The sequence below is a fragment of the Electrophorus electricus genome, chromosome 14, assembly GCF_041902795.1.
Source record: "Electrophorus electricus isolate QZ-2024a chromosome 14, ASM4190279v1, whole genome shotgun sequence".
NCBI classification, from domain to species: domain Eukaryota; kingdom Metazoa; phylum Chordata; class Actinopteri; order Gymnotiformes; family Gymnotidae; genus Electrophorus; species Electrophorus electricus.
The window spans coordinates 23,175,358-23,200,183 of NC_137510.1; the positions used below are offsets into that span (position 1 = coordinate 23,175,358).

General features: G+C 41.8%; 3 protein-coding genes across 6 annotated transcripts; 2 read left to right on the forward strand and 1 right to left on the reverse strand.

The window, feature by feature from the left end:
- The first annotated feature begins 1,698 nt into the window (after positions 1–1,698).
- On the forward strand, positions 1,699–5,764 carry LOC113570695 (E3 ubiquitin-protein ligase TRIM62-like). Its single transcript, XM_035531002.2, has 7 exons — positions 1,699–2,847; positions 3,006–3,101; positions 3,196–3,429; positions 3,541–3,587; positions 3,666–3,778; positions 3,918–4,210; positions 5,681–5,764. Exons 1-7 carry the CDS (start codon positions 2,404–2,406, stop codon positions 5,762–5,764), a joined length of 1,311 nt encoding a protein of 436 aa, XP_035386895.2. The 5' UTR covers positions 1,699–2,403.
- On the forward strand, positions 5,091–9,910 carry LOC113570700 (E3 ubiquitin-protein ligase TRIM62-like). Its single transcript, XM_026999269.3, has 6 exons — positions 5,091–6,223; positions 6,537–6,632; positions 6,882–7,115; positions 7,241–7,332; positions 7,428–7,543; positions 7,753–9,910. The coding sequence occupies exons 1-6, from the start codon at positions 5,777–5,779 to the stop codon at positions 8,256–8,258; spliced, it is 1,491 nt and encodes a 496-aa protein (XP_026855070.1). The 5' UTR covers positions 5,091–5,776; the 3' UTR covers positions 8,259–9,910.
- A 672-nt stretch (positions 9,911–10,582) lies between these two features.
- Positions 10,583–24,760, reverse strand: rusc1 (RUN and SH3 domain containing 1). Of its 4 annotated transcripts, XM_035530925.2 has the most exons (12): positions 24,638–24,760; positions 20,315–23,571; positions 17,174–18,190; positions 16,279–16,392; positions 16,108–16,184; positions 15,932–15,949; positions 15,539–15,713; positions 15,007–15,112; positions 14,743–14,789; positions 13,722–14,472; positions 13,130–13,294; positions 10,583–13,046 (listed from the first exon to the last, which is right to left on the reverse strand). In XM_035530925.2, the coding sequence occupies exons 2-12, from the start codon at positions 23,436–23,438 to the stop codon at positions 12,881–12,883; spliced, it is 5,760 nt and encodes a 1,919-aa protein (XP_035386818.1). In that variant the 5' UTR covers positions 23,439–23,571; positions 24,638–24,760; the 3' UTR covers positions 10,583–12,880. The 4 variants fall into 4 exon arrangements, with proteins under 4 accessions (XP_035386818.1, XP_026855043.2, XP_035386820.1 ...); XM_026999242.3 differs by lacking the exon at positions 15,932–15,949 and having other exon boundaries at positions 24,638–24,759; XM_035530927.2 differs by lacking the exon at positions 17,174–18,190 and having other exon boundaries at positions 24,638–24,758.
- Positions 24,761–24,826: the final 66 nt, after the last annotated feature.

The following is a 24,826-nucleotide window of genomic DNA, read 5'->3' on the forward strand; positions in this document are numbered from 1 at the left end:
TGCAGTACACAGTGAGTCTGATCATGGGATTGTGAAACACTTCTTGAGTACCAAATAGAAGAAAGAAGAGGACTTGCTCAGAGAAGACCTCAGTCTACCGTAGCAAGAAGAACAGCTGTGTGAAAATAAATTGGTGGAACTAAAGCAATTATCCGATGGCCATCTGGGTAATCTTGGCATTAGAAATGCCCTCAGCAGTACCCCGATCACCCATTGCCATAGGAGAGGTGGACCTAACTTAGTTATCATCATCCGCTACCCAGCAGCTGAGCTACAGAGTAAACTATTCTACAGAACTCATCTGCCTAATGAGTTAGTATTCAACCAATGAGATAAAGATCATCAGGCCTTTAAGATACATTTTACAGAAGAACTGATTCTATAATTAATATTGCTAGAAAATATTGTTTTGGTTTCTTAAATTTACATTTACATTTGCATTTACGGCATTTAGCAAACGCTCTTATCCAGAGCGACTTAGAAAAGTGTTTTGTCATTTACTCATAGAATATATCCTAGTACAGTACAGTAGGTTAGAATCAAACATACCAATGAACTAGAATACTGTAGAATACACTGATGAATGCTGATACCTAGAAGTGCAAAATACATAAGGTCTATCTTAAACAATGAAAAGTGCTATAAACAATAAGTGCTAGAGTTTGTTAAAAAGCATAAATAATGCTCTACAATAAGTACTAAATTAGTCTGTCAATAAGGGATCAGTTATCTTTTAAATATTCTGCAAATAGATGGATCTTCAGTCTGCGTTTGAAGACTGCAAGGGACTCTGCTGTCCAGACAGCAAGCGGGAGTTCACTCCACCATCTGGGAGCCAGGACAGAAAATAATTTACTTGGTTGTATTTTGAATATATGAGGACATGCTCTATTTTGTCAGAATACCTTGTAAGATTGTGAACGTTGGGCTACTTGCTTTTATAATAATACTATAAGCTACTTATAATTTTATTATATTATTATTTTATTATAATTTTAGTAATTTATGGTTAAAGCACTGGGTTATAAGTGCACTTAGTAGTTAATCTTTGTTATGAGTCATAACAGTATTCTTTCACTTTTTAGTGCACCTTACAAGAAAACAGGCTATTAATGTACCCTCAAATCACTTCTAGCTGTTGCCTTTAGTGCTCAACATCAGAGGCCACTGCCTCTCATTTATAATGTTTGTAAGTACAACCTGCCACCAAAATCTGTTTGTTTTTGAATGAAGAACTGATAGACTCCACCTAATTAGGTTATGTATAAAGGAGCAATAAGTATTTTTTTCTATGATTCTTCTTCATGTTATGAAACAGCCAATATACTGACACCTAAAGGCCTGGATATTTCAGAGATTCTGTACTAAATCAATTTGAAACATGGCCACATAAACTGGTTCATTTGAGATCTAAAAAGAAATTTGATTCTTCATTTCATGTGAGCTGCACCTTATAGAGATAATGTGGTGATAAATTATTTCTTTAATAAATATGGTTTGTTACTCTTCTGTGGTAAAAAAAAACAAAAAAAAACTTATTGCGCTTTTAAACTTGTCCAATACCACGTCAGCAACTAAGATTAGCAGTAAAAGAGCGAACAACCTAGAAGAGTGGCTTAGAAATGCTGGGAACAACAAGACTTCATCAGGTACGTGATCTAGAGAACTGCTGGTGTACTTACTGGAACAGGTGCGGGTGGTTCCAGAGTGAAACCTGAACAGCAAAAGCAGTTGCTCTCGCAAGCCTCTATGACAATACCATACTTTCATAAGGTCGTCACTATATTAGTTTTACCTCATTCATTACACCCCCACCATACCCCACCCAAACCTCATAGATACTGCCGTAGGACTTACTGCTGTAATAGGAACAAAATGTAGTTTTAACCTGTGCTCCATTACACATGTCTCTGCTCAGAGGCAGATAAGGCAAACATTAGAAAAATGTTTACATATAAGAAACACTGAACTATAGAGTAGAAACTCATTGATAAAAATGTACAAATAAAATGCAGAGACAATAAAGTACAGTTCTTCCTGTTTCAATATTTTTAAACATGTATAATAACCATGATGAGTTGTACTTCGCACTTAGACAGATATTATATGTACTTTGGCTAGCAGTTATCTTACATAGCAGGAATACCTCTTCCAGTCAGTTCTACTTTCCTGAGAAACCAGTTATACCATGTGACTTTTTTTTTTGTTTCAGCATAATTTGCTGTGGCAAATTCAAGGACATTTGTCAGTGTTTCCAGTAACTCTGCTTTTACTTTAGATCATCAGTGAGACTTAAAGAGCCAAGCTTTAACGTCACAGGTCTTCTCTAACTGCTTATGGACTGAAGAGCACTCAAGTAGATCTAAAATTATTTGGATCAAGCAACCAAAACAGCAACTTTGTATGATGGCTTCTGCATTGTCTCATCAGATTTGTTGTCCTATATGCTTGCAAGATTTGAGGGATCCAGTGAGTCTTCCATGCGAGCATTTCTACTGTAGGAAATGTATCACCGATCATTTGGCCATGAATGGGGATGAAAGTGTTTGCCCAGTATGCCGGCGGGCCTTTTCCGGGGATGATATCAAAGGTAGTCGTCTCTTAAGGAACATAGTGGAAGCGACCCGAGCCCATCTGGTGGAACATGAAGCACTGAGAGCGCAAGTGATGAATATCACATCAGGGGACGTGAACTGTGACCAAAATCAGCGCTGCCCTGTTCACGACGAGCCATTCAAGCTCTTCTGTGAGACAGACAATAAACTGATGTGTGTTATCTGCAGTTTGGAAGAGTTGCATCAGGGACATCATTGCAAAAGTTTGAAGGATGCATTCCAAGATGGGAAGGTACATTTAAATGTCTGTATACAATAATAAAAAAAAAATATTATATATATATATTTGTGTGTATGGGGAGAGGGGTTTTGAGTAGGCTTTGGTTTGGAAGACTTTGTTAGACTAAGCTGCTCTCATAATTGTGATTTATTTTCTGATAAATCCTACAGGAAAAGACATCTAAGAGTATGGCAATGTTGTTAACTGAAGACGAGAAACTGGTTGATTTGATCGAGAAGCAGACTATTGAGATTGTAAAAACAAGGGTAGGTGAAAAATAACCCCTGCGTTTTATCACACTGAACAAAATAACATGTATGCTTTACTGACAAAGTAAAACTGGTCATATATTTTTTGTAGGACAAATATAAGTTGCTGTCAGACCAGATCTCTGCCCAATTTGAAATGCTGCACCGGTTCCTAAGGCAGAAGGAGGATGAGGTGATGAAATTGCTAGATGAGAAGCAAAATCAAATCTTAGAAATGATGGAAGACAATTTATTTATTATGGAAGAAACATTGTCTAATGCAAGAGAAAAGCAAGGTGTTCTAATGTCAGTCTTGGAGAATGAACAACCCTGCCAGTACCTACAGGTTAGCCATTTATGTTCCTATTCAGGAAAGATTTTAATAAGATTTTTATTAGCATAATTTGTGATTAGTTGTAATTAGTCAGTTTCCATTTATATGATTATGTACATACAGTGGTGGAAAGAATATGGACAAACACTCAGCACTCAGCCACACAGTATGTGAGTATCCATGGAAACAAATAAAAGCTTTTGAATCATTTCTGCAATCCACCTGAAATGTATCTATGATCATTTTAGGGAGCTGTCTGCGCAGAGTTTTAGCGTTATGCCTGAGTCCCTGTTCCTTGGTCCTTATGAGACACACTTGCAGTTCTTCATATGGAAAGAGATGCTGAAATCCATCCATCCAGGTAAGAGGCAGGAAGAGTTGACTGCCACTTTAAAGTAAGTGCGAAGTGCCATTGTTCTCATTTATACACAAAGTACTCGCACTCACAATTATTTCTGTATTTAATAATTGTTACAACCCTTCCTTTTATCTCCTATAAGTGCCCTATCATCACACAGTGGAGGATGGAGGTGGCCAAAGCGTAAAAGTGTCTTCCAACGGTCTTAGCGTCCAGAGTAAGAAAAAAACGTTGAAGAGAAACAAGGGCGCCACCCCTTGGCTGAGAGCTGACACTGCATTTGGCACAGGACAGCACTACTGGGAGGTGGAGGTGGGGCAAAAATCAGACTGGGGTGTGGGCGTTTGCAGCTGCAGTTCGGGCAATGCCGACAAGGGCACAGCGCTGTTCCGTAGCTCAGACTCTGGCTATTATATCCAGCAGGCCAGCGATGCAGTCAGAAAACAATTATATATCGCATCATGTCCTAGAAAGATAGGAGTGTACCTGGACTGTGACAGAAGGCAGGTCTCATTTTATAATGCTGACAGCATGATTCACATTGACACCATAGCTTTGTCAAAAGCATTACCTCATTCTCTCTGTCTCTCTCCTGGTCCGTACTTGAATGGAAAAAACAGAGATCCACTTACAGTTTGCTGGTATTAAGACAAATATCACGTCCTACGGTACTTTAAATGTATTGAAAGAGACTGAATACTTATGAGCGTTGATATTTAGAAAAATATACTTTGTTGAGTCCTGAGGGGAAATTCAGGAATGACGAAATGAGACTATTGCTTATACTCCTTAAAGCCCTTAAAGCTGCCTGTAATTCATAAAACTGATGTAAGCAATTTAAATTAAGCACAAGTCAGCTAAACTGTCTTTACAATCTGACAACTATTACTAAAGCAGTTACTATGTGACATAAAAGGGGGGTTGACACCACCTGTCCTGGTCTCTGTAATTAAGCATGCATGTCATTGGCTGTGGAGACAGATATGCATGGAGGGTGTTGGAATGAAAAGAGGGTGTGGACTCCTTCAGTGCCTAACTCTGGCAACATTAGTTCACAACCCTCGCACTTTTAATATAAACAATGTTTATTGCCTTTTGGTGCATTTAAATTTTTATTCCTTTAAAAATAAAATCCTGTACCAGATTTCTTACAGTAAATAAATTTACAGTGCTAAATATACTCCCGTCCCTGTTTGCCTGTTCTGTATTTCAGTATTTTAGCGCACGGTGCTGATACAGCTGAGAATAGCAGACGGACTTTCTAAACATAGAGTGGGAGGACAACAGAGTATTAGGCAGCAACACACTGCTTGCTCTTACTGTTTTATATGCATGTGACAATCCAGTCACCTGATTATATCCTTCACTTCAGTCAGAAGGTCAAAACTGATTTTTGTAATTTGACCTAATTATTTTGTCATGGAAGAGTCACAGAAATTATAGTCAGGAAGGTTACTTTTAAAATATATGACTTTATAAAGTTCCAGCTAACTGTAATGTAATGTAAAAAACAATACGCTCTGGGTGCTGTTTCATGTTGTTGAAACTGTCTATAATGGGTGCTAAAGGTAGCTCAGTGTAGCAGTTTGTTGGACTTGGTTCTCTAAGTAATACTAAGAGTGCATTTCCAGATTTGCTATTGGCAAGCTTTTTGACTGTTTGCCAATGTTTTGAACCACATGGTAAAAAGGATCCCCAAATATAGAACACTGAGGGAAATGTGTTAGTTCAAACTGGGGGGAAGGGGTTGACTAACACACACCCAGTAATACACACTCAGAAAAATCCCTTGTGTCTCTGCTAAATCCTATGTGGTGGACATTTGTTGCCAGTCATCTGAAAGGCAGCAGCTGCAGTTAGAACCAGCTGTTAAATTCTCGATACAAGCATTTTCTGTTGGTGAAGAGCTGGGAACATTTGGAAGAGACAAAAGCTGCTGCCATACCCAACATTTCACTGAAGAGTTCAAACGGCGTCTGCCGATCCTGACCAGAAGCTGCCATGGCCTCTAGGCTGTCCAAGCAGATACAGTGCTCCGTGTGTTTGGGGGATTTCACAGACCCTGTGAGTCTGCTCTGCGACCACACATTCTGCAGACAGTGCATCAGCAGCCACTCGCAGACTACCAGCCGTCTGCGGCAGTGCCCCGAGTGCCGCCGGCCCTACACCATGTGGGACCTCCGCTCCAACCGGGTCCTCCGGAATATGGTGGACGCAGTGCGGGAGCACCTCTCTGAGCAGCAAGCCCTGAGGGACACAAAGAGGGGCAGCGCGAGCACACAGGGGGTGCTCGAGGATCCGGAGAAGTTGGTGTGCTCCGAACACAATGAGAGGCTGAAGCTCTTCTGCGAGACGGATCAGAAGCTGGTGTGTCTGATCTGTAGGGATGGGGAAAAACACCAGGGCCACAGGTTCAAACCGGTGGATGAGGCTGCAGAACCCAGGAAGGTCAGTGTGGAATGTTTGTGTGGCAGTGCTCAGGTACATAAAAAACCTGCATTACACAAGAGTACATAGAACTGGCCTAAATACAAAACTACATGCAGCCATTGTAATTCAAGTTACTTGAACTTCATAGAAGGGTTCAAAGCTTTTGCAGGCAGGAATCTTTTAGAAGGCTTTTTTACTAAGCATAAATGATCTCATACATATTGTATTATATGGTTGATCTCATGCATATTGCATTATATGGTTGATGTTATACATATTGTATTATATGGTCGAGGCCATACTGTACATGCATTTTTCCTCTACACTGTAGGAGATGCTAGGAGAACCATTAAACTACCTATCAAAGGAGAACAAGGAGCTGGAGGAACTCATTACGAAGCAGACAAATGAGATCACAAAAACTCAGGTGAGATTAGAAGCATCATGAATGCATTTGATGTGTCAATCACATTCATTTAATGCGCTATATTTAGTGTGTGTTCTTAATGAGGAGGTGAGCAGAAGTTTTTATTAACAAAGTTCATACCTGAGATGAAAAGAAATACTCTTGACTGGGCTGCCCATGTCCATAGTCACAGAACTGTAAAATAGTGGCAACATGCTTTGGCACCACAGCAACTACCCCCTACTTCCGTTTCTTTGCTGCGCTGTACAGGAAAGGTCCAAGCAGCTTTCAGTCCAGACATCTGCTCAGTTTGAGGAGTTGCACCGGTTCCTGAGACAGAAGGAGCAGGACATGAAAACCCTGCTGGAGAGACAGGAGAAGCTTGTGGTGGAGAAGATGCAGAAGAAAAAGAGCGAGATCGAGGCGAGGCTGAACAGTGCAAGAGAGCAGGAGGAGGTTCTCCGGGAGGTCCTTGAAACGGACCGTCTCGACGGGTTTCTGCAGGTCATGACAGATTCGACTTTTAGAAGTGAAGTTTAGCATTAGTTTTCACCTGAAAACACTTCACATTTACTTGCACTTAAAAGGAAAGGTGCGGTGGCTGTGTTGCTTTCATCTCTCATTTTCAGTGGTGGACTGAGAAAGGGATGAATTTTGTTGAGGAGATGAAGGAAACAGAAAGCTGTTCCAAAAGGAATCAGAATGCCAGTCAATCATCAGCGTGAGTACACCATGAGACAGCCATGACAGAGTGAACAATGTTCTTGGCACGTGATACGATTTCTGATTACAGTGTAACAATTGTGTTAACCGTAGGTTTAAGTCAAGGGTAAAAGACCTCAGTGTGACCACTGACACCCTCTTCTTGGGTCCATATGAGACTCATCTTCAGTTCTTTGTGTGGAAGGAGATGCTAGGGTCCATTAAACCAGGTAAATGGATAAGTAAGGAAAAAAATGTTTATTAATATATGATTGCTACATTATTAATAAAAATGCTGTATATTATAGGACATTTTAGTCACATTTACACTCCCTGATTTACTGTAGTTTTTACGTGACCATGAAATATTAACTACATATGAAGAGAAAATGAAAAAAAGTTTATCTTGAGTCATGTGTAGTTATGAATTCCTCCACAGTTCCCAACCGCAATGTCATATCTGACTGCCACGACCCGTACCTGAGGGTTTCCTCTGATGGCCGCAGTGTGATGCGTGCAGCCAAAAGGGGGGTTTTCTATCACAAATCAGACTACAGACCTTTCGCCAGGACCCACAAGACCTTTCAGTCAGGGCAACATTACTGGGAGGTGGACGTGGGTGAGAAGCCAGACTGGAGCGTGGGTGTCGATAGTGGATGTTTGAGCAATGTAAGCAAGAACATCGGGCTTCACCTGAAGTACAACCAAGGCTACTGTATTAAAGAGAACGGTACAGAGACCGATAAAGAGCTGGTGGTGAAGCCAAGGAGAATCGGGCTGTACCTGGACTGCGACAGGTATCAGGTGTGTTTCTATAATGCTGACGACATGACTCTTCTCCATACGGCTACGTTCCCCTCCCCCATGCCTTATTCTCTGAGTCTCTCTCCTGGTGCCTACGTGCAGGGTAGGAACAAAGACCCACTGACAGTGTGCTGGAACTGACCTACAAAAGGTCAAAATCATATTTTTTTTCTGGATTTCAGTGTACTCAGCACCGATGGAGTGCAAATTCCATATCTGGGCATAATATGTAATATGTGATATTTATGATTTTCTGATTTACAGATGTCGGTCAGTTTTCTTCGTAATTGTGCTGAATACTACCCATTCAAATGTTTCCATAGTGAAATTATGCCAGATACAGACATCCTTATAGAAATGAAAACATTCTATCTTTTCTTCCAGACTTAACCATAGGAGTCCATCCCCACCTTTGAATTTCAGGCCCCCTAATGAACCCTTTCTCTGAAACTCCTCCCTTAGCCTGCATTTCTACCTTCTTCCCTGGATAAACACATCCTCCTTTAATATTTTTACTGACTAATTGGCTGACACAGTTGGACTGTTTGGAGACTTTTAGTTGCTAAGCTACATTGCCCAGGATAGTCACGGCGACTTGTTTTCTCAGAGTATCTGTTTTAGCATCTTTTTTTTTTTTTTTTTTTTTTCCCAAAGCATACATTTTGGCCAATGACAGCTTAGCCAAAGTGCTCCTTTAAAATGTGCTTACATGAGGTTTAAGGTCAATGAAAGAATGAAATTTATTCTGAAACATTTTGCGGGAAGGTGACGTGATTCATTTTTGGCTATGTTTAGTGTTTTTTCATTGTTCTTTTCTTTGTTAGCATGCCAAATGGAAGGATGTGTCAGTACAGGGTAATGAATCCTCCTTCCACGATCGTGGCGTTGATTCTCAGTCGATTAGGTTGTATGGCTTACCAATACATGTTGCCTTTTCTCATTGTCCACTGGAGAAGAAAGTGTACAGGTGAAAATCATTGTTTTGAGAGGTTTTGCCTCTTGAGTGTAGATTATTGGAAAGTACAATATATAAAATTTCAGTTAGCAGTCTCTGAGCAGGTTACCACACAGAGGCTGTATATAACCAGCTCTGATATCCCTGCAGCTTTTATGTGTCATAGTACTTAGTTGTGTCGTGGGGTTTTCATGGGGTGACCATATGTGTCCTCTATATGGAACCTAAAAAATGTGTCTGGCCAGCATTTCTAAAATGAATAAAAGGTCTGGGATTTGGCTTTCCTTCCATGTTGACATTTGTTTTCTACACTGGGCAGCTGTTTTTGCATCGCTTTGACCATTCTTTATAGGTCCCTCCATTTGACACACCACAACTGGTCGATCATGTACACTCAACATACAACTATTGGTCAGGCTGTTTCTCAGCGTGTGTGTGTGTGTGTGGCATAAATCAGTCTCCTTACACTCACACCCTACACACCTATTAAATTATTTTTTAGGCTTGTAATTCTAATAAAACAGAAACTAAAATAAAATCTGACAGAATTATCAATGTGAAGTGGCCAGAGTTTGTGTGGAATTCTATATTACACAGGTGGATTGCATACCTGCCTTGTTAAAATGGCATTTTCTTATCTAAAACAGACTGATATTCAGCGAAGCACACCTGGGTACATAAGAACTACTGAAAAATGTCTAGCAAAGTATTGAATTTGTATGCTGATGAAATCTATATTTTCTTTACTTTATACATGAGATTATCTGGCCATATAGGTTCTGAAGGCAATTGTTACTGGTCCTGTAACTAAGTCTAAAAAATAAATGTGTTAAAAGCAGTTATGTGTACATGCCCTCTCCCTTCTTCTTCTTTGAAAATTAAAATATGGTCACGCTGTTTTTCGTGACCTTCAACCACCAATGAATAAACTCGCATATTTTGAACTGCCATTTGCAATGATTCTGACACTAAGGGTGGACAGCCCAGAACATGTGGAGATTTGAAATGACTCGGCGCCTACGGACTCCAGCAGGGAAAGCTATGGTGCAAAAACAACAACAAAAAGAAACACTGCCCCCTCCTGGCTAGACTGAAATAATCGCTATAGAGAGATTTCTATATGGCCCAAAGTTCGAACATGAACTTCAAAGACTACGAGTTATTTTCAGTTTAGCCTAGTTTGATTGTATATGAATTGTATATGTGTATATGAATTCAATTAACGAAGTGAAAAACGACTACAGTGACAACTATGTCAGAAAGCACTGCTCAATTTATTCAGTCATTCACTATTCGAATAACTGCATCGCCTCTGCTTTCTTTTCTCTGTCGCTTGAGTCTTGTAGTTTGGTTTGGTTTTTGTTTTAGCCTGAAACCTCCTTAGTCATGGTGTAAAGTCACATGTATTGCATTAAATGCTGCACCTTGTTTATATTTTTCTTGTCCTCACAGGATAACAGCAGCAAAGTTTACTGCACCTTGGAAGGTTCTGCTCATTCATTCAGACACATTTAGTGAGTTTAATAGTTTATTGGGTATATTTACAAACGTCCACATGCAAGGAACCGATTGACCGTTGAATGACACAGGGTACAGTACACAGGCTACTATGCTTTTAAGTGTGCTACCAGCGGCGGGCTTTATCACACAGAGCTACACAACCCACTGCCACACAAAGGCATACGCACACATACATTCACGCTTACACACAACAGCAGATAGATAGATAGATAGATAGAGAGATAGATAGATAGAGAGATAGACAAGAATGGAATATCTAGCATCCAAATCAACATCAAAAAAATCAATAGCACTTAATATACCCCCAACACCAAACCAAGGCTTCATCTCACAAGGTTAAATGCATATAAAACCAAACTGAAAGTTGACTTAAAAACAAATAATTAACACCAGAAGAACTTTCTACTGATGTTCCACACATAATTGCAATTTTCCCTCCGAGGTAACTTACAAATGACAATGCTCAAATTATGGATTCCACTAAGCAAAATGAAGCCTTGAAGTTATTGTAGCTATGACACCACGTCAACGATACTGGGTTACTGTTCTCTACAACTTTTAACCTATATCACCACATTTTAACCTAAATATCTAAACCTTTAAACTAAGTCCAGAGTAGAAATTACATGTAAACCGGCTTCCTCAGAAATATAAATCAAGATTCCTTAGCTTGCCGAAGAACAAAATACCAGATAGCCTTCTGAGATATAATAAAATCCTGAAAAGGGGAGACAGAATTTGAGTTACACATTCACACAGGCGAGATATAGTGCTGTATATTTTGTGTGTTTTTCCAGTGAGGTCGGTTCTGTGTGTAGCCCATGGCATGGGCAGGGTTTATTAGTTAGAGTCCGTAAAAGCCGTCTATCAGCAGAGGTCAAAAGCATCGGCACGTGTGAAAGCCATCACTTTTTACTAAACTCCTCTTCTGTCATATATTTCTTGCTGTGACTTTAGGGCTGTTTTTACTGCAGCTCATCCGAGGCACCTGAAGGCAACCCGCGCCAGTACACATGGCAAGTGTCGTTTCCTTCAGAAGAGCAGATGGCGCTTATAGAGGACAGACGAGCTTATCTCTCTGCTCTCTCTCTCTCACTGCTTGGTTACACGGATCCAGTCGCAACAAGCTTTAATATCAGACACCCGTAAGAGTCACTGTGAAGTTGGTTTCGTGAGTAAACACAGTTTTCCTCTGATAATTGTTCATGCAACTTAAAAAATATTACATCCCCTGATTCAATGCATTCGCACACAGATTACCAGTTATAAATGAATAATGCCATCAGTCATATATGGTTACCTCAGCAACGAGTCTTGTGAATAGTACAGTATGGTATATGCATAGTCATCAATACCAAGCCTACAAGAATAAAGACTTCTAACCACATTAGCCAACACATTGATAGAAATCAATAGCAAATAAGGGTGATCAGCACACTGCCACAATAAACTACTATACTACCACTAGTGAGAGCGACAACAATTAGAGAAGTTGATTTACATGTTCAGTCTTGTGGGACAGGTAAGGCTCTGGGAAAGAGCTTTATCATCTGGCATGTTTTTAAAATATAAACATAGGGATGTTTGTCTGAAAGTTGAGTCCAAGTCCAAATTGGAAGTCTAGTCTTGGACTAAACAACCGACAATACACTTTGGTCTAGTACTAGGCTTAACCCATGTCAAAACAGACAATACTTTTAGACTTTGGGATTTACAAGATGTATTTTAGTAATTCTAAAGCATATAATTACAATTCCATCTTTATGTAGGCTTCTTTAGCTATATACACCTGACTGAGTAAAACCACAGAGGTACCTGAAATGTTGGGTAATCTCACAAATATATATGCTTTCCATTCACAAACTTAATGCTTTTAAAGATTTTGGGTAAGCTGTATATTATGGATGGAATATTTCAGAATGCAATACATGATGAATTCCATATATGGATTTTATTACTACACAATGACTATTCAGTTGTAGTTCTTGTTTGTCTATCTGTCTATCTATCTTGGTCAAATCTATTACTTTAATTCTATGAATCTAATATTTTCATATATATGTATATTGATAATTTGTACAGTAATGTATATGTTTAATAGAATGCAAGGAGATGCAGAAAAAAACATGTGAGACATCACATACCGGGCAGCAGAGGTGAGAATACTCTGCACGGTTCCTAATAACTATATCAGTACATACACTCGCCTCTTTTTGACATAGTTGACGCTTGGCCTATTGTTCTCTTGGGCTTCACCCACACACTCATCCAACCAGGAGTCTGGAAGTCATATGATAAGTGATGCAAAACCAATAGGAACGAGGCCCTCCTTGTCACCTTGACGACATCGAATCCAGTCTTGGTCTACACCTCCCAACAGTATAAGCTCCTCCCCTTTTCTGAAGCTCAGCTCTGCCCCTGTGCCTGAGTGATCACACAGGGTCCGGACTGCCCTGCAAGATCATTCACATGATTGACATCAAACGTATGAATTTCACTCATCATGTACCAATCTCAAAAGCTGTTTAAGCACTACCTCAGCGGTTTTGGCTGATACTCTTTTTCTTTGTTTTCTTCATTTTTCTCCATCGCTTTCTCTCTTTGTCTTCCAGGCTCTATCTTCTCAGGCAGAAAGGCATGCCCTGTACTCGTCATATGGCTTAGGACTGTTACACCAGGAGACAGCCACTGAGAGGGACGTCTGACAAAGAAACAGAGAAATAAAGAAAACAATGCCTTTTTAAGCCAAGATGGAGCGTGTAATTCTGGCACAGAATACAATTATTGCATACAAAGAAACGCAACCGATCTCAGACACACTTAGAAATGGTGGCATTACAGAAATAAAAATATATCATTAAAATTTATATCAGATTTTATAACACAACTAGCTGGATCATTAAATAGATAATAATCATGATGTATTTTTTTCATACATTTTTTAAAATTTTTTTTCAAAAATTGTAGAAATTTGGTATCAACAAGCAGACTTGAAAAACAAAACATGACCTCTGTTTTCTGTCATATTTTCTTTTGATGGCCCTTTCGAGTGTATGCAGTAATATTGTGATATTCTGACAACTATGACATTGCACAGTTTTCATACCACGAACAAAAATGCATTTCACCTTTTTGTCGGAGGATTTGTGGGGCTACTGGAAGCCCCGAACAGCCTGCCCAAACCCCATGGAACTGTTCCGCTGTAAGCTGTCAAGGGCTCCTGGCCTGGTCTCTGACAGGAAGCTGAACCGGCATCTGCGTTCAGATCCTTCTCTGTTTGAACCCCTTCAGTCTCTTCTGAGGAGCCAAAGGATGTTAAACCACTCCAATTCTGCCCTAACTTCTCCCCCCAACGCAGTACTGCCCCCCAGCCATGCTGAAGAGCCTGGCCTGCTTGCTGGGTGAGGATATTCACACTCCCAACACTAGGTGGCACTATCTCCTTCTCCTGCAGCCACTGCAGCTGGGGGCTGGTCTCACCCTTACTGATGCCTGATAATATCGGCCTGCAGTGGGTGGATCCTGGATCGAATGACCTTAAGGAGCTGGAGTTATGGCTGGCTGCTTTTGAATCCGAACCGCCAAGGTCTTGCCCGGACACAGCCCTCAGATGTGGACCGTTGACCCGTGAGTGGCTCGAGCGTAGCGAGCGGAAGCCCGGGTCCTGGCCGAGCGAGCGGGGCAAATCCGGACTGCGGCCGCTCGGCGTGAGGTCAGGGGAGGAAGGGTCAAGGTGGTGGTGCTGGAACAGCAGGTCGATGTTAAAGGTCAGGACGGAGAGAGGCTGTAGCAGAAGGAGGAGCTCGTCAAAGAGAAGCTTGCAGGAAGTGCCTGCAAGGCGCATGAAGGCTGTGTGCCGGTAATATGTCTCCAACACATCTGAGAGAAAACAGAAAACAGATGAAAGCAGAGGGATGTTTTTAAGACAGACCCCAGGACCAAGCAAAGGTATGTAGAGGAATAAATAGAAACAATCAATTATTGCAAAAATATTCTTAAAAAAAAACAAAAAAAACAGGTTACCAATTTAATACTCACGCATCTTAATCACAAAATGTCACAATTTATCCTCTTAGTTTCAAAACAAAACAACTAAAGATGAAGTGATCTTGAACCCAGCCATAAACCCTAACCAGTGAGCACACTCACCACTGCAAGACTGCAGATGGGACAGCCAGTAATCTAGGCGCTTTATACTGCAAGAGACAAGAAGGGAGGAAGAAAAACAGAGGAGGAAGAACGAAGACACATATTTGCAATTGTTGCTTTCTGAGATGCAAATAAAAAAAAGAGAATTTTATTCACACTCATCCTCACCTGTAATAGGAATTACAGGGAAAAGAGACTGCACTGGTCTGTGAAAACCAAGACTGTGCAGACTGTCAAATTCAACGCTAGCAGTTTGGCACTTACTTCAGAAGGCCGAGCAGGAAGGCGTTGAACCTGTGTCGGCTCTGCTTGAGCTGGGGAAGGGCAGCCACTTTAGCCTTCAGGCTGTATAAAGCTTGCGTGCTGGAGCCTGGAAGAAGATGAGAAACAAGAAACAAACAAACAAGAAACAAACAAACAAAAACAAAAACAGAAAAGAAGGTAAAAGCCACGAACAGTGAACGCATGCATCCATTACATTAGCATACATTTAAACACATGCGGGCATCTGAACATGTAGGGAGTGAATGGCAAATGGGTTTTTTAATTACTGCAGTATAGCATTCAGCCCAAATGAATCATAGTCTACGAAGGGCAGGGGACAGATGAGAGACTGAGAGAAACCAGGGAAGGGGATATTGGAGAATACTGGATGAGGAAATGGGTAGCGAGACAGATGGGTGATTCAACACTGCAGTGACTGTGAGTGCCAGGAAAACAGATCAAACGAACAGAGTAGCGAGACCAAGAAGCAGGAAGATGTGGGGGGAAAGAAATCAAATCATGTAAGTCACACCTGGCTTAGTGGAGGCCAGAACTAATCCCCAAGGTGAATTTGGCCTCCTGCCTGTGATGAGGTCACTCTGATGGGGCTTGAGTCCATCACAGAGGAGGCCACGCAAAGCAGGGCAAAGGCACTGTAGCAGCAGCCGACCTAGAGTAGGGTTCACACTGCTGTCTCCGGAGAGAGCCTGGAGAGAGAGAGAGAGAGAGAGAGAAATGTAGAGAAAGAGACAATAAAAGCAGGCGAGAAAAACAGTGGAGGATCAAAGAAGAGGCAAGAGGATGTGAACAGGGAGAGAACATGGAGGAAAGATGCAGGCACAGTAAACAAAGGAGAGGCGCGTGGGGTCAGTGAATTTACCGATGCACAGCGATGCCCATGAGTGCTTAAATACCCCTGAAATACCTTATCTACTGAGTGAAACTGGAGTATGAAAACGTGTGTGCAAGCAACGCGAAGAGAAAGACAGAACAAAGAAAGACAAAGAAGATAGAGCAAAGGTAAAGATATAGAAACAATACAAATTGTATATGATACACTAGCTTTGTAGGTGGCAGGTAAAGCTCCAGAGTGAAACCGACCTTCTGCACGAGAGTCCTGGAGGAGCTGAACTGAGCCAAAATGGCCTCCACTGCAACACTGACTGCACTGACGAGAGCTGAGACGCAAAAGCAAAAGGATGCACGTTCACAAGTCTAAAATCTCCAGAGGATATGACATGACTTGAATGTGTGCCCAAAGAGTTTGTTTACCTCTTTTTTCCTGCAGGCAAAGAGAGGACAGCTCCTCACCTCTCACCTCTGAATCATCACCCATCCAGGTCCCTGCCTTAGCCACGGAACCAGTGAAGGACAGGCTACGGACAGCTATCACAAATAGAACCAAAATAATAAGCCCATTATCTAAAATGGAAAATTGTCACTAATACAACCAATTCAACCAAAAATGCTAATAAGGTTGAAATAAATAATTTTTTTGTGTTGAAGTAACAAGACAAGTTCAATACAAATACATATGTTTGGCAATGTTATTTATCTCTGAATTACCATATTTATGGATTTTACATACACCTGAACACACTGACTTATTACATGCATGAGAAAGAGTTTTATAATCATTAGTACAGTAACAGGGGAAAAAAAGCAGAAAACACATGCATGCTTTAAAAAGTACCAGTGCTTTTTTCAAAATATAAAAATGTTAAATGTCAGCTAAAATATTGATGGGTACATATGATTTACAAAATGCAATTAAATTAAATTTCAAAATGTCATATACAATACACAGCAACACACAATAATAATCAGAAACAAATCTCATGATTATCATGATTATCACAGTTTGAAAAAAAAATGAAGCGGCTTAACAACAACAAAAAAAAAAAAAAAAACATCCTGAAGGCCGAAGCAGCCTGTGTGAGGTGCACATGCTTCTATTCATGCATCCACATCCCCACAGAAACCAAGTCTGGACTGACAGACGCTGACAGCCTTGGCAAGAACCAAATGTTCAAAAGGACATACAAATATACTGAAAAAAAGGTGCTGAGAGAGAGAGCGAGAGAGCGAGAGAGAGAGAGAGAGAGAGAGAGAGAGAGAAAAGGGCAATAGAGAGGAGAGGGATGAGACTGATGTGGTGATCCCTTACTCAGAGAGGGTGGTGGTGTACTCTGCTGAGAGTGGAGTTTGGGGGCTGATGGCCCCCACTGTGGCGCTTGAGCAGGTGTGGTGTAGAGGTAGGGGTAGTAGAGGGGTGCCACAAGAGCAGGGAGGGTGTAGCTGCGAGGGAACAGGGGCGAACAGAGGCGGGACACATCTGTCCCTGGAGACAGAGGCCCCGCCCTGCACGGGGGTGAGATTGCTCCTACAGGGGACAAGCGAGGGGGGGCACCCTTGTGCAGGGGGCAGTTTTTGGGATGGTAGAGGTAAAGGGTGGGGAAGGGTGAGATTTGGATGTTGTCCTCCATCTTTTTTACATCACTGTTCTGGCCAAAAAAGGAGTCATTTGCTGAGACTGGTACACCGGCCTCTCTAGAGCTCAAGGAGAACGGGGTATTAACATCGCCCTTGGAGTTTCTGTTAACTTTTCTCAGGTCGTTGAGTTTTTCTGCATTAACATAACTTATCATTTCAAAGTTTTTGTATGGGGTGGTCTCACCATCAATGTACTTGCTAGCCGCTGGTTTGTCAAAGTCATTGAGGAGCTTCAAGCTCTTCATCATGTATTTATCACCACAACAACGTGAATTGACATTACTGTTTGCATCTAAGCAGTTATCATACAGTGACCCATAGTTGTTAACAGGGTCCTTTCCAAAGTTATATACCTTGTCTTTCTTGTTAGCAGAGTACTGGGAAGAATGATACAAAGAATCTATAATGCTGTTTGAAGTACTGTGAATGTTACCACTGGAAGGATTGTCATGTTTACAGACAGATTCAGTGCAGCAGATAGAGTCAGCACAACTGTCTCTAACAGAGTCAGACCTAGGGTTCGCTCGGCGCACAGGGTCTCTGGGAGCTTGCCGAAGAGGACAGGCTTTGGACTGGCTCCTATAAAAGTCAGAACGGTAAAACAAGGGTGCTTGGCATGGCGGATCAGAGTGCAAATAGTAGGGAAGGGGCAAAGAACGAGGAAAGGCCAAGGACGAGGGAGGGGAGCACACTTGATCGGGAAACAGCCAATAAAAGCGCATGAGGAGGAGCGTGAGAAGATTGCAAGGAGAGCAAGGAATGGTTGGGTGTCAGGAGCAAATGTGGAGAATGAGGGGTGGAGCAGATGAATAAACAGGAGAAAGTTTAAAGTAATCACAGAGCAAAAAGAACAGGGAGAAAAAGAGAAAATGGAGAGAATGTTAATAGAGTCATTTCTGTAAGAGCAATAAACGCACATATGAAAAATGAAGGCAGACTGGAGGAGAATAAAACCGTCAGAGCAAGCAGATTCTACCAGAGAGCAGTTCATCTTCATTATATGACAAATGTCGGAACACTGCACACCGGATCACACATGACACACAATGAAAAGTCTGTTTTTTAAACTTTGGATGGTTAAATGGCACAAAGTCCACAACTGTAGTAGGAATGAGCGCATAAAGGCTAAAATGCTTATTAAAAAAAACCTTAAAATAAGTCACTAGTGTATCTAACATAATCTCATTCAGACCCAAGACCTTATAGAAGATTGTCCTCTAGTCTTTCTCTGTTTAATTTTCCCACTGATCATTAATAACAGGAAATGTATAAAATACTATAAAGTGACCACACCTACAGTCTTATCACTCTTTATGAAGTCTCCTCCTGCACTACAATGCCATATTTTTTTGGTCAGTATGTGTAAAAGAAGGGTAACACCATTGCTGTCTTTACTCTTCCAGTATGTGGTTGACATTCAAGCTATGAGAGGGGAAAGTGTCCCTAAGGACCAGGTCTGGGATCAGATTTCACCAGGTTCGAAAACACTGAACGCAACAGCGAACTAAGAGTCGTGACTAACCCTAAAGAAGCATCTTCAAAGCCTTTCAGCACAAGTATGGTGACTATGCTCCATGCTGCTGCAAGTCTCAGCAAATAAATGTGAATGAATTTGAAATTATTGAAATTACAGACAGAGCAGCAGGCTACCCAGAATCTGAAAGCACTAGTTATTTAACTACAGATTGCTAACACTAATTCGCAGGAGGGGAAAAAATGTTACCTTTGTTTTTGCCGGTTTGTTTTTCTCAAATACGGTTTCACTTTGCTTTTCCTGTTATGCTTCTGTTGTATTTCTGCTCTGTGGTTGGTGGGGGAAGGTTGATTCCCTGCCTCTAACGTCCTCTTAAAGGTATATACACAACCATCTACCTCTGACACTACAGAATTACATTTTCTGAACAAGGGGACATAAATGCACAATCCTACAGATTAATTAAATACATTTTGCCCATGGACACACACACACACTCACACACACAGAGAGAGAGAGAAACTCAGGTGCCTACTGTGGATAATAATGACATTTCACAAAATCCTTTTTGTATTATGCTAAATTTAGAGTAATCACTAGTCAGTTTTTACAAAGGTGTCATAAATTCCTTTCACACTGTACAATGCTACCCTCAAATTGTACAGTTTCCACCCTTTTAAAAGGATACATTAAGTAGATTGTTTCATTAAAGCAAGGTAAATTAACAGTATCTAAAACATAATAGGAGTAGCATTTGTGTCTGGGTCAAGGGACAATTAAACAGAGAGGCTGCAGAAGAGCAATATAGAAGCACAGAAGCTAATCTGGACAGAAAATGACAGAGAGCGAGAGGGATATAGAAAGTGAGCAAGAGAGAAAGAGGAAGACCATTAGCCTTTATGTCTGCAGAGTACCTGAATAATTTAATAACTGCAGATGACATCACAAGAAACAACAGAGCACCACGGAGATATTTGCAGAGATTCCATCATCCCTGTGTGGTGGTGTTGCTCATCTGTCTATGTGACAGTGAATCACTTTGCCTCAGTGTTGCTCATTACCTTCCATTTCACTTGTATGAGATCATGTTCCTTTATGCCAGTCATCTTTTAGTGATAACTAAAAGAAAACCTTTCTTCTGGAGTGGGTTCACTTCACTCACAGACAATCAAATTTACAGGTTAGGTGAATCATGTGTGGCATATCAGGGTTGGAATCAGACTGAATAAAACTGAAATCTCGAGTCCATGAACACTACCTGTTCATGTATTCTGCTTATACATAGAGAAGAGGAAGGACATCTGAACCTAAGCTTGAATTTATGCTAAAAAACACCCTCACCTCTTGTTCTAGACTCCCGTGTTCGTCCTCCATCCGCTGTTCCTCTTACTTCTGTCTCCTTCTCATCTTCCCCTTCCTCTTTTTTCTTGTGATGGTCTGTCTTTGGTTCTTCATCGAAAGGACACCAATTGTGCTTACTGGTTGAGCAACCAATACATTGCAGAGGGTTGAGCTCCAGAGAGACATTTCCTTCAGTGTTCAAGTGGCGCATTTCTCTAAACAGAGCCAGGGAAGCAGGTGTAGGTGGTGGCTGAAGGAATGTGGCATGTGCCTGGGAAGTATACTCCCACTGCGTGCCATCCCCATCTGCCTTTTCTCTCCTCCACTTGAGGTTGTACAGGAAATCGGGATCTGGCGTAACAATGGTCGGATCCGGTTCTGGTTGAACTTGAGTTGGTGGTGAAGCCTGTTTGCCTCTGTTGCGCAACTCTTTAAACGTAGTGACTTTTGGACCAGAATTGGACTTTTGGGCTGTGGCATCAGCAAGCGATTTTTTTATTTCTAATGGAGGAGTCTCTGTGTCTGGAGTAAAGGCAATCAGCCAATCAAATCTATCCGGGAGAGCTGCATTAGCTGGGAGAGTGCAAGGTTTTAGAGAGGGTAGCTCAGGGGGATCAGACAATAATTTGGGGCATGGGGGTAAAGGTCGAGGAGGGGGAGAAGGAGGGGAATCAGGTATCACTGAGGAATAATCAAAACTGCCAAAGCTAGCATCAGTGAACTGCTTATTGCTAATATCCGTGCTGTAATACGAGTCAGCTTTCAAGGTAGAATTATCTCCCAAACCACAGCTGCAGCTAGAGTTACTGCTACCTCCATTTCGCTTGCGTCGTTTAGCCAGCTCTGTGAAAGATGTTGTCCTGAAGGTGTCCTTGCAGTCTTCTTTTTCTTCTATGAATTCTTCCTCTTTATTTAATGTATCTAATGCATTCATTTCTTTTAAACTGTCTTTCCCAAGCCTTTTTCCCTCTGTCAGTTCATCCCTCGAAGTCCCCACATCCTCTTTCTCATTTTTATTTGTTTTGTTAGCACTGACATTTCCATTTTTGGAAACCTTAGATTTCTCTTCCTCCTCCAAAACCCCATCAACACAGACACCCAATTCAGGGCTAAGCCTCAGCAACTCAGCCTGGGTTATCCCTGCCAGAGCCAGCAGTTTACGAATCTCCACATCCAGAGCATGGAAAGATGGAGGAGGTGGAAGTGATGGAGGAGGTGGAATGGCAGGAGGCGAGGTCAAGGCTGGTGGAGGTGGTAGAGGTGGCGGTCGGGTGGTTGGAGGAGGAAGAGACTGAGGTGTTTTCTCTCTCTCAAGCTCGGCTAGTCTCTGAGCCTCTAGACGAGCTTTATGGCGCCTTCTCGGAGGAGGAATGGGTGGAGTGGGTGATGAGGTAGCAGGGGACTCGGTGTACAGGGTGAAGTAAGGGACAGGCTGGGGTGGTAGAGGAGGCACCATTAGTGGTTTCGATATTGCAGATGAAAGTGAAGATGGAGGAGGAGAAACTGCAAGACTAAATGATTTAGTTGGGGAAGAGTTGGAGGAAACTGAAGGTGTGTTACCACTGATGTTCATATATGTGTGCATTTCAGATTGGGCAATGACATGTCTTGCTGGAGGTTTTGGTGGGCGGGGAGGAGGATCCGTGGGTGACGGAGCAAGAGAATCTGGGATTGTGGGTTCATCTAGGTCGGATGGGGCTGTCATATCCACTCCTGCATCACTGTATTCCTGGGAATCACATGATTTGTCACTTTTATAAAACTTCCAGGACATGTCAATATTGCCCATTTCATCCACCAAGCCAGAAAGATCCTCATTGTCAAAATTTCGGCCAGCTTCCTGAAGTCTTTCCAGATAGGTGAGTTTCATTTCTTTGTTGACTTTCTCAAGCTTTTCCTGATGAAGCAGCCTATCTCTGAGATCCAAGTCACCCTCAAATTCCCATCGGGCTACCTGGGCAATGTGATAGAAGCAATCTACTTTGCCTAATTCATCTATGGAGTCCAGGAAGTTCAGAACATCCACTTTAATGCCCTTTTCTTCCTCAGGTCCCTTGTTCTCCATAAAATCAGAGGTGGGGGATGCAGAACCTGAAGGATAGCCCTCATCAGGGGAGGAAGGAGATGAAGGTGGTCTAACTGAAGCGCTAAGGGCTAATGGCAGCGAGTAAGGCTGGAAAGCAGTGGTGTGTGATGGTGAGGAGTGAGGTGACGGATATTTCTCAGGGGCTTCTTGCTGCTGCAAGGATGTTGAAAAAGCATCTGGGCAATCCGACTCAAAGTCTGAGCAGCAGCTGATGGAAGTGGAAGAAGACGAGGTAGAAGAGGTGAGAGAGAAGTCCAGCAGCGAGGCTGGGCAATCGCAACAGGAAGGTACAAGAGTGTTTTCATCTTCATCATCGTCATCATCGTCTTCCTCAATATCATCAACAACGTCATCAACGACAGCGCCATTGTTTCCGTTGCCATTCTCATCTACTTTTCCTTTCACGTTAACATCAGCTTCATCATCCTTGTGATCAACTACCTCCTCTTCTTTCACATTGCCATTTTCCTCTTCTCTGTCCTCCAGTGGTTTGGCCACAGGATCAGCCATAGGCTGCTTCTCCTCTGGCTTACATTTGGTCTTTTTGGTCTCTGGTTTCTTCTCAGCTTCTTTTCTCTTTTGAGATGGTGGAACAAACTTAAGCTGTTGCCTGATGGTCACAGTGTTATTGTTGTTGTGGTTGTGATTGAACAGGGTATTGCTATCCTGAGGCGAGTGGTCATTACAACACAGACAAGGCAGATTGGGTTCATTGCAGTTTGGATCCACTGCAGGGAGGCCCAAGTTTGAGGCACCATGTCCACCTTTTGATTTTGTGTTAGCTGGTACTGGGTGGGTATTGTTCTTCTGCTGCTGGACCAGTTTGGGATGTCCCCCTGATGATCGTGCACTGTGACCTATGCCCTTTAACCTGGAAGGCTCTGGAAGTCTTCGGGTAACATGGCGAGGGGATGAAGAAACAGTGTTTATGTTTTTTTCTTCCCTCTTGTTTGTGTGACTGGGTGGTTTAGCCTCTACTCGCCTTCCGTTGTCGAATCGACGTGGTCGTGGGGGAATGGAGGGCCGGGAGGAGTGCATTGTGGGTCTGTATTTAGTGCTAGGATGATGTACCAATTTTATAGTCGTTGAAAAATCGGTTTCTGGCAAGGGATGCTGAGGTCCCAGTCAAATTTAATCAGCATATTTGTCACATCCTTGCTCAATTTAGTCCCTGAAATATTAAGAAAAGTAGATGTTAGAAAACATGATTTATCTTGCAGTAGTATATCAAAAATACCACTGATGATTCTGAACGTATTTCTGATTCGATACTGCACACTTTCTTATACCTGACGTCATAAACATCAGTCGGTACCTTTTTCTGCTTTCTGTCCTCATGCTAAGAATTACATGCACACACACAACCTGCAGACAGTTTAACGACGTCTGGGAAACTGTTCCACAATGTCAAAGATATTTGAGTATTATACTTATTCCAGTTCGCGCTACCGAGACACGGCCTGCAAAGCTGTCAGAAAATGTTTATTTCCCTTTCATTTTATTTAAACTCCGCATCAAGTATGAATAATCGTTGAAAACCAACACGACAATCTGTCATACAGCAAACATAGGCACTCAAAAACAAACCCTTTATTATTGGTAAAATACTGTGTCCTGTGATTTTGATCGAAGTCTGGACATATTATTTTGTCGCAGAACACAATCGCCGCAGGAGCACATTTACGTGAAGAGCATCACTGTAATGACTAACGCTGTTTTCTCTCTTCTACATGTAGGCTATGCGCTGCTCACATCCACCCAGTGTCCTTGGATGCTGACGGTTCAATATTTGGGCCTAGGCAGATGCACAGAACAAATCAAAGGCCCACAGCGCTCTTAAACAAATTAACGAAAGGTCGACGTGATCGTTATAACACAACATGCGACACATAAAGCTCTCGATTATTTAACGAATGTGGATTTGTAGGTCACTGTTCATTTATCATAGTCCTAAAAAACGGGAAGAAAGGATGCTTGGCTTGCCGCGCCGTCTTGCTTACACTTTAAAAGATGCCCTTACAAATCCGCAATAAGTAATGCTTTACAAATCAGTAACCAGTAATCTAATCGTAATCTATTGGTTATTATATTGTACCTATCTATGCTAACTTACTACATATCCGTTCAGAAACACAGACATGGGAAAAGCATTTAATAAAATATAGGAATGGCTCAATATTCCAGCAAAAACATCGGCGTCGGAGAAAATGAATATGAGAACGAATATTGTAACTTACCTTCAGCACAACAGTCGACAGATTCCAGTTTCACTTCACTAGATGCACTGGCGGATTAATGCCAGCAAAATTTCAGCTAAATTCTCGCATCTTCCGACCCAACAGCCTGTTTCCCCGTCATCTAGCCCTCCCCACTGTAACCACACCCCTCGGCATCTCCATCATCTATTTTTGTACTCAGGCCTGGTC